Source organism: Toxotes jaculatrix, chromosome 14, assembly GCF_017976425.1.
Source record: "Toxotes jaculatrix isolate fToxJac2 chromosome 14, fToxJac2.pri, whole genome shotgun sequence".
Classification (NCBI taxonomy): domain Eukaryota; kingdom Metazoa; phylum Chordata; class Actinopteri; family Toxotidae; genus Toxotes; species Toxotes jaculatrix.
In genome coordinates, this window is record NC_054407.1 from 12373779 (window position 1) to 12384014 (window position 10236).

A 10236-nucleotide genomic window follows, 5' to 3' on the forward strand; every position below is an offset into this window, starting at 1 on the left:
AGTAAAGGGTGCCTCTTTTTCTGTTGGCCACTGATAAGCCTGCATCCAAAGGAACCACCAGAAGGGATTTTTGCGTGCCCATCTGCAGTGCAGCTCTGAACCAACCAAGCGGAATCTTCCCCAAACCTCCTGGACTGTCAAAAGGCCTTCTGCTGCCTAATGACCATTATGAACTTCAATCCAGGCTCCCTACCAGGAACCAGAAATAATCTGCACAACTTGTGAAGCCAACAACAACAGCATGTTTTGTTACATCACACATTTCGGTCTGCATGTGTGTGCCGTTTGTGGGTTTCTATATTATTTCAAGAGCAAGAAGAGGTCAAACAGCCTTGGAAGGTGGCAACTAGAGGGCACCACAATTAGAACTATTCTATATTTGGATCGCCATGACAACTAAAATGCTGTGGATGGTGATATTATTAGTTTATGCTTGCTCGCTCTGCACTCTACATCTTCTGCTTCAACTTGCTGCGCCTTCAGTTATTCCTAGAGGGGAGACGCACACACCAAGCGCACACACACACACACACATGCATGTGTGTAATGCAAGTTCAAACACCCACAATGGCACACACTCGTCTTTGTGAAAACAGGGCTTTCATTTGTTGTCACGTGGAGAAAAGTTCAGAGTTCGTAAGACACAGATTTTGTTGTGGATTTGGCTTCGCTTCAAGAGACAGAGAGAGGTTCCCTGTCAGATGGCTTCCAAAGCAAGTACAAGAATCCACTTTAACCCAACAGCTTTGAGTCAGACGTTTGAAAAAAAAAAGAAGAGAGAGATACAGTACAGAAAGAGAAAGAAACAGAAAATGTCAGACAAACAGGGAGCAGAGAGAGGGGATGTGACAGACGAGATTTCCAATATTTGCTTCTCTGTGGTGAAAACAGGGGATTTGCCGAGGGCTTGGAGGAAGCTTTACTGCTAACATCCTCAACCTGTTTTTAGAGGGAGCTACAAGAGTGAGCAAATCCTCATGTTACAAACCAAAATAAACAACACGAGATGAAACCACACACTTTGCATCAACACTGAAGACATTCCCTAAAAATTCATCTCTAAGAGTGGCTCCTTCCGTTGTTGTATCAGTTTTTTTTTTTAATGAGTTGAAGAGTTAAAAAAAAAATGCAATAGAATTTCAAAATCAATTTTCTCGCTTAATGGAAAAAAACAAAAAAAAAAGTCTTTTGTAAAAGCTGAACCAGTTAGCACAATGGAGTCATCAGGCTTGTTTGGTGCTGGGAACAGATTGAAGTTGGCCATTTCAATGTTGTTATGGAAACGAGATGAGATTGTGTGACAAGCAGACACTTATCACATTTAGCTGCTCTGCATCCAATCTGCCCAGATTCCGCTAATTGCCTCTTTTCAGTGAACTGACCCGAGTGGCCCAATTTTCTCTTTCATTCAATCTCAGATTTTTTTTTTTTTGTTCTTTCTTTCTTTTCTTTTTTTTAATTTCTTCCTCCCAACTCTGTCTTTTTCCCATCATCCCCTCTTTCTGTCAGCCTCTCTCTCCGTCTCTCTCTCTCTGTAGATCCTGACACTGTAAAGCGGTGATGTCACCCTCTCCAGTGAGTTAACAGTGTGAGGTGAAAGCTGCTATTTTGCTCCTGCGGTCTGGGTTAAGAGCCCACTCACTGAGATAAGAGAGCATTGTTTACTTGGCCCAGCCTTGTTACAACTCCCACACAGACACACATGGAGAGATCTACTGCACGGCTTTACTGTCACACTCTCCAGACTGTAATGTGTGGTCTCGGGCCAGCTATTGTGGCATCTCAAATTCGGTCGTGGATTAAAACTGATGCTGGTGGTACTGAACAAGCTCACGAGAGACGTTGAAGAGCAAACTCAGCGTTGATACAGTGAGGGAGGTGATTCCTGTGATCATGTGGAATGCACTTTACTGTAACGTTGGTTATAGTTTTTTTTTTGTCTATCTCATTGGTAAAATGATTTTACTTTTATAATTTCTATTCCTCAATTTTTTTCATTAGTGCTTCATATTGCACTACCTTGTAAGAAAAAATAAATATAGCAATACAAATAAAGTTTGACTGTTCAACTGAGGTTAATTGATCTGAAAAACAATGATGAGCTTATTCTTATTATTATCAAATCTGTTTCTTACATTTCACATAATCTGGGTTGATTAAATTATGAGCCATATCTTGTCTAGTTTAATTCTCTCATACAGCATCTTATGGTACATATGCTGTACTGCAGCATCACTTGTGCACCCACTTTTGCCAACTATAGACAGATTTTGTCAGCTCCAGGAGATGGCACCACTTGTTTGGTTGGCTTCATTGTCACAATCTCATTTGAAAGTTTTTTTGTCATGTCATTATATCATGGAATAATGTTTAATTTTGGTGTATTGTCTATACTGAGTACCGGGTGTAATCAGTCTGTTTTTATTATTCTGATCATGAGGAATGATGTTACCAAAATGCCACAGTAAAGAAAAACTTTGAATATAACTTTTCTGCTTGAAGATCTTTATCTTTTCTGTGTTTTTATTTTTCATTACCACTCCAAAATCTCTTTCTTCAAATTGCACTTTTAAGAGATTAAATTCACACGTTCATGTCTGAAACTCTAAGCACTTCAAACAACATAAACTGTCCCAGATCCCAGTTCTCTACAGACGCTATTAATTTGGAATAATTATATTAGGTTGCCAATAACTCTACATCTTGGAAAATGTCTTTGTTTCTTTCAGCACATACACAAGAGGACACTCACACAGCATCCCACTCATCACCTGTCACTGCTCATATGTCTTCATTGTCTCCATCAGGGCGCTTTTAATTTGTGTAATCACTCTTCTCATTTTAAGTATCTTGTTTTTCTACAGTTTTCCCATTTATCATGCTGTCATTCATTTTCATTCATTCATTTTCAGCTCAGTGGTGGTAGGTTTTCACAGCATATAACTGGGTATTGGGGAGAAAACTAAACTGCACTTAACACACCTCATCTATCTTCCTCACTCTACCCTCTCACACAGTCTCCATCATCACGTCAGTCTACGTACCGGTACTTCATGCCGGTGAGCTTGGCGGTGGACTCCTTGAGGTTGTGGTGGTAGCGGTGGGTGAAGGAGCCCAGGCTGCGAGCTATCAGAGCCACGGTGCGGAAGCGGGCACGGGCCTGGCTGGTTGTGTTGGGGCTGGTGGCGTTCTGCTTGCTGTGCTCGCCGTTACGCGGGGCCTTCAGGCCGTGGTCCGTACATGCAAAGGACACCTGCATGGCTGTTGGCAAAGGCCACTAGAGCTGCTCCAAGACAAACAAGGCTTTGCTTGTGTCCTTAAAGTACTTAACAGTCTTTTTTTCCCTTGTCCCTGGAGCTTGTTTTTGTCCTTGTTGTTTTTATGTGAAGTGGAAAGTCAGTGGTCCAGGCCAGTTCTGCCTGGCGCCGCTGAATCTCATATGGAAACCACAGGCAGGAATGATGGGAGCCTGAGATTGTTCAGTTTCTTTAGGAAGAAGAATCTCAAGCTGAGGTTATGTCAAAAACTAGACATAGCAGCAGCGCAGTCCTGGTTAGTGTGTGGAGAGCTGAGACGAGGATCCTGAGCTGCTCTGACACCACCTGAAAATATGAGAGAGGATGGAGATGGAGGGAGAAGGATGGAGGAGAATAGGAACTGAATGAGTCGCTTAAAGAGTTGCCCAATGGGAAGAGGGAATGCAGCTGTGTGTGTCGCAGAAGGTTAGAGGAGAGAGGCTGTGACTAGATGGGGAGAAATGTCCTGCTAAACCAGAAGGAAGACTGACTTCAGAAAAACCTGTGAAACCTCTTTGTATTTAATTTTTCTGTGCCTTTTTCTCCAGTTAAATGCTATTTGCTCACATCTCTAAGCTGCTTCGACGGGGCAATTTGAAGAACGAGCGCAAAACTGCCCCAGTTTTATTTGTGTTTCTATCTCATTTTTCTCTTTCCTCCCTGTTTTATCTCCCTTTCCTTACTCTATATATTTTCCGTTTTTTCAACCCAAATTAGGTCTCTTGCTTATTTCTGATTAGTCTATTCCTTTTTACAAAGTCTGTCTCTGATGCCTCTTTTAATGCTTTTCTCTTAAGGGTGTCTAGGAGGTTTTGTCAGGTTGCCAGGAGTTGTGGGTGTCTGGGGAGTGTTCCTCGCCCTCAAACCACGGCTAAGCCTTTTAGTCAAACACCTGGAGTGAAGAGAGTAACACTGCACCACCACACTGTGCTCTCAACACCACACACGCGCACACATAATCACAGACACCCTCTCACTCCTGTCACACATCTTTAAAATAAGGTCATGCTTTCACAGTGTAGCAAACGCCTGAAAATAAAATCCCGTTCACTCACAAATCTTCTCTGGCAAACAGCTGCATTTGCATTCACTTACCACACACATACACGCATAAAACCACATCTTTATGGATACAGGTGTTCGTTCTTACACACAATGAGATGTCAGCGCTCTCTGAGAAACAAGGATGAGGCAGAGGATGAGATTCTTGACTGACTTTTGGAGAAATCAAGTGGTTTTTACACAGCAAGCAGAGGTCCCGCAAAGATCTGCATCCCAACAGAAGCAGCAGAAGCAGCAACAGCAGCAGCAGCGGCGGCAGCAGTGTTTCCAGCAGCTGTCCTCAGACCCGGCAAACAGCCTTGTCCCGTCTCCAAAGTCCTCAAGGAAGTAAGGCAGCTTTTATGGTTCCTGGCTTTGAAGCAAGAATGCTCTGTTTGATAAAGGGACCCTGGAATGGTAGCGGACAAGCAGAGAGGAGGAGGAGGAGAGAGGAGGATGCATGGTACCTCATTTCAGAGAGAAGAGGACAGATGCAGTGAGGAGGCGATGAGCGGCGCGTGTTGAGCGTAGAGAGAGTGAGCCAGGCACTGAATGAGGGGAGAGAGAGACTGTGTGTATAGGCAACTGGCTCTGACTGACTGGCTGAAAGAACTGCAGTGTTTTTCACTATGGCGCCACACACTCACAGAGAGGGAGAGAGAGAGAGAGAGAGAGAGAGAGAGAGAGAGCGAGAGGAAGAGAGATAGAGGTATATTGTGAATGGAAGGCAGCTGAGTTGATGTGAGTTGATGTGTGTGTGTGTGTTCATTTACTTGGAGAAATCCACCTCGGGCAGGATGTTGAGGTGGCATATTGTGGATGATTACAGTAACCTACATGTCACAGGCACGCTTCACTTCACCGTGGATGACTTATGAGGCATTTTACTTGCTGCCCCCTCTTTCTGTTGTCTACCATCACAGTATATGCCATTTTTATACCGCTGAAACCTTTGTGATCATGTAATAAGCCCTCACTTCCAATCAGCGAGCCATGACATAATTTCAAAGCAATTTCTTTTATGCACTGTGAAAATCTACGGGGCACAGTTCATTTCAGGTTTAAAGAAGAACCCAGAGAGACCTACGCTGACACTGACATCTCAGAGCAGATGTTAAGTAACAAATCATTTGAAGTGGCACAATGAAATAAAGCACTAACCAGTGTTCAGGCAGTGCAGCGTCTTACTTTCCTCCCCCACTGAGCAGCAATGTGACAATGCAGGATTTCATGGTTCATTGAACATCCACAAACCTCGAGGCCAACACAGTTTTATTTATATCCTTGTGATTGCATCTGATAACAGAAGACACTGGTAAATTGTGAGCTCGGCAGGGCCCTGGCAATTTTGATGCCGACGTTGGATTCTGGGTCAGTAGGAGCATTTGGGAGGAGGAGTTGCTGAGGATGGCTGGCCAGATTGTATACAAGGTAAGAAATTATATGTTGTACTGAAGTATTCTGTGTAATGCATTTGATGTGAACTTATAAAACCATTTTATGTTACTGTAAAGTACGTAATTCACAGGAATGCTGCAGACATCCAGAGATGAAACAACTAATAACTATCTCATATTGATTCAGACATTTGTAAAAAAAAAACAAAAAAACAAAAAACAAAAAAACAAATACTATAGCAGTGATTTAGGGTTGCACGTTTCTGAAAAGGTCACTGGGAGACTGACAAAAGTCACATTAAGACATGGTCAAAATGAAAGCGGCAGAGGGCTGGCTTTCAGTCAGTAATGTGGGTCAAGATCCAAAAATGCTGCATCCTGTAATACCCAATCATTATGCTAACAATAATGCAACACCATGGCTTCATTTGTTAAACCTTGCCTGTTTAAATACGGGTTATTAGACATAATTCAAAAACTCTTGCCCCCAGTTAATAACACAGACCTTCTGCTAAGGATTTCAAGACTCAAAGATCAAGCAGAAATTACCATGATGGCATGATTAAGATCATTTTCACAAATTTTGGAAAAATCCCTTCAGAGGCTTAGAACACTTTATTCAAGGTATTCATTTTCACAGCCTGAGTAGTGCTCCTCGTGGCAAGAGAACTGATCTTGATGTGTGAAGTCAGTAGAGTAGCTCTTTACAATGTTCAACCTTTTAGAAAAGCTGAAAAAGTGAGCCACAGCTCTTTTGTGCTGCCATTTGCACATCTTCTACAGACTCTTTGCCTGCCGGCAAACTGTGTTTTGGCTCGAGCACATCTCTCTGTGACGCTCTGGAGAGAGAGGTAACTGCGCTGTTGGACAAAGTTTCAAACATCCCTCTAATGTCACCAGCACCTCCAAGGCTACAACTTCCTCCCTGTCGATCCCATTTAAAAGTGTGTCAGTCAAAAGCGTCAACTAGAACTGTTACATTCTCGGCTGGAATCCCCAGTAGGCGATAACGCCGTTTACCCTGAGGCAAACCACTCTGCCGTAATTGCTCCAGTAAGAACCTATAATAGAGTTCTGAAACTTTGTTGCTAAGACACAAACCTCCATACGGTGAGCTTGTTGAGCGACCATGACGCCGCACTGAGGAGACTGGCAAATCCCTCTACAGTAACCTAACCCTGGTTTTCCCACAGTTTGGAACATCTGTCAGCATAGCTTGCTAGCACTGCCTGCGTATCACCAAAATGCTGCATCTATTTATACAGAGGACAGCGATTTTCCTCTCTCATAATAGCCACCGCTGTCTAAATAAAGCCCTCAGGAACGTTGGATTCCATGTCACATAATTGCAGCCCTGTAAACAGTCTGCTGCTTGACTAAAAGAGTTTCGTGTTTCACATTTTACTGTTACGATCAAAAAGCTATTGAACATCTAATAGATAGTTTTCCTTATCAGCACAAACCTCCTGTAGAGAAAATGAGAGATAATGAGAGGGGAAACCTCTCCAAGCTGTCTGTGACATCACTGCTGCAGCAGTCCCACTCTCTCCCTGCTCGATCGCTTCTTTCTCTATTTGTTCCTGCATCTCCCCCTTCCTCCTCACATTCCCCCCCCCCCCCCCCCCCCCCCGTCATCTCTTCTCCCTCATCCCTCTTTCCCATCTCTCCCTCAGTCACCATTTAATGTGGGACTCTCCTTCACATCCAAAGTCTGTAGTCGTTCCCCTACGATGCACATTAGACCGGGAGCGCAAGTCATTACGATGCAACGCACGTACAACACCACAGAGGAAGAATGGGTTGTTTAATCTGCCCTAATAGGGTGGTACTGTCTCCATGTAGACGTAATGGTCACAGTTATTAAGCACTACAAATTTCACTCGGGGCCAGCAAACATGCACGAAATACTGATGAAGGCGCTTGACTCTGAATCAGACAATATGAGGTGTTCAATGAAAATGCAAGGTCGTCATCATCAACTTTGTTGATTACTTGAAGTATGATGCAATGACAATAAAGATTTATCTTATCTTATCACCATCGTCACCACCTCCACTCAAGGAAATTGCCATCCTTCCTTCATCAGCATCATAACCATCAATTTAGTCATTATATTATCCCGTCATCATCATCATCATCATCATCACCCCATTATTATTACTATTATTCCCATTATCATCATCATTCCTACCATTGTGACTTTTACAATTATCACCATCACTGTCATTATCAGGCCAGCTTCTGCCACAACCTCATCGAGGTTTGAATGCAATGCATTTGGTGGCACTGATGAATGCTGACATCTTTACTGTGACAGCCCCTACAGATGCCTAGTGACCATATGTGTTTGCCCAGCAGGGATTTGGCCTCATAGAGGGAAAATCGAAGTGGATGCAGAGCCATTTATTTCTAATGGTGAAGCACAGAGTGTTTTATAGATTTGGTATTGATCAAGTGTACCTGCAGAATTTCAACCCCAGGATAAATGAGTTACAAGCTTGTGTTGGAGTTTTATTGAAATAAAATCTTTCTCAGGTAACAGCTCACCGTGAACAATGTGGGGGAAGAATTAAGTTTATTTATTCACAATAAAACACTTCAATAGTACATCTGGGTAATTACTGTTTTAACTGTCATGTGCAACGCAGATATAAAGCTATATGTGCAAATGAACTTCTTGGATTTGTTATCATCAGTTAGGCTGCTACAATATATTAAAGGGTTAACATTAAGGACATTTTTCACTTGACTGCTGAGAGTTGGATGAGAAGATTGATATCACTCTCACGTCTGTACTCTAAATCTGAAACTAGCCAGCAGTCTATTAACTTAGCTTAGCATAAGAAGTTGGACATTTTAGTTTACACAGTTATTCGACTCTATATGAAGCAGCCACCAGCAGCAGAGACTTGGGAAGGGGAGGAAACATCTAGCCTGGCTCTGTCTAAGGATTAAAAAAAAATCTACCTAACCTGCACCTCCAACTCACTAATTAACACATTATGTCTCATTTGTTTAAATCTGTACAAAAACAAAAATGTAAAAACCGCAAGACAGTCACAGAGCCAGCCCAGCCAAGATACAGACCAGCAGGTAATTAACCTGAAAATGGTATAAATCCTCCCATCTAACTCTTGGCAAGAAAGCAAATAGTAAATGTAAATGTCCAAATGTTCTTTAAACAACTGCTCATTAAAGACATTGTTCAAAAAAAAATTCATGCTCTTGATGTACAGTCAGGGTACAACACAAATTTATGGCACACTCGTGGTTCTAACACACACACACACACACACACACACACACACACAGACAGACACACACACACACACACACACGCAATCATATAAGGCAGAATGTGGATTTGGTGTCATATACAATATACTACTCAGCTAAGAGTCAGTCTTTCCACAGCACTGAAACCTGCCGAAGCCACTGAAGACATTGCCGTATGTCTGATGGCGGCCTCATGCGCCTTATACGCCAAGTCTAATTACGGAGGGGAATTAGTGCTGGGTCTTGCTGCGCTAAGGCAGACTCTTCCTTATCAGGAGATGATGAAAGCATTAGGTATTTAACAGGACCAGGGGCTCTGCTGAGCAGAACTGAACTTTAATCCTTACTTCCAGTGGTTCATGAATGATACAACTTGGAGCAAACTGACAAACAGGCAGCTGTTTACCCTGATTGGGCTCAGACTAAATCTGCATTTACTTTAGAATATCAAAAAAAAGTTGCCTATTATTATGCAGAATCAAAATGATAAACCAAAATGATACAAAATGTAAGTAACTTAAAACCTGTGTGAGGTAAATCTCCTTCTACAATCTCTTTATCACTATATAAGATAATGCAGTGTGGCCTAAATTTAAAGACTTTATCTAAATGTACTAAATTTGGTCATTTAGGTTTATGCACCCTTCCTCAGAACGTATGGTAACATCCTACCTGTAGACCATGCTGGCACCAGGTAGGACCGATGCCTGAAAAAGGTGGCTGTGTACATGAAGAAGCTCGTCCAAACTCTGCTCCTCTCGAGATCTGCTCACTTCGAAGCTTCCTGGAAGGCAGCTGGTGGGGCTCGAGGCGTACACCCTGGTTCCTGCCCCCTGCCTCTGCTGGATGGAACTGGGGCAGCGGTCCAGCCTCGGCCCCCCTCTCTGCCTGGGCACGGGGATCTCACTACAGGCTGCCTTGAGATACATGTTTGGATCAACCTTGTCTCCTACAGGCTGGCGGAACACTTTCTTTTGTTAGCAAATCTCTTTCAATATATTTAGTCGTCCTGTGGAGAGAATATGGCCTAAAAACATCTCAGTGTAAGTGCAATGCAATGCCGGTCATGTGGGACTGCAGAGGATATCTGTGTTTGTTTGCTGAACAGTTTTTATCAAGCCCAAGGCCAACGGAGTGATTTAGAGTAATGACACTATTTCCGTAGATATATCAAACAAAGTGCACATGTGCGCAGACAAAGCCGAGACAGCTGGACAAACAGATAC

The 10236-nt window shown here is 42.9% G+C and overlaps 1 protein-coding gene across 2 annotated transcripts in view; it reads right to left on the reverse strand.

Annotated features, from left to right (window-relative positions):
- kcnab1b (potassium voltage-gated channel, shaker-related subfamily, beta member 1 b) overlaps nt 1-9954 on the reverse strand; it is a 34930-nt gene extending 24976 nt beyond the window's left edge. The window contains exons 1-2 of one of the 2 annotated variants that reach the window (XM_041054991.1): nt 9683-9758; nt 3045-3602 (exon numbers count right to left, since the gene is read on the reverse strand). In XM_041054991.1, coding sequence (XP_040910925.1) covers nt 3045-3259 — 215 coding nt within the window. In that variant the 5' untranslated portion in view covers nt 3260-3602; nt 9683-9758. Of the gene's footprint in view, nt 1-3044; nt 3603-9682 lie in introns of both variants that reach the window. The other variant, XM_041054992.1, reaches the window with a different exon arrangement.
- Between the last annotated feature and the right edge of the window lie 282 nt (nt 9955-10236).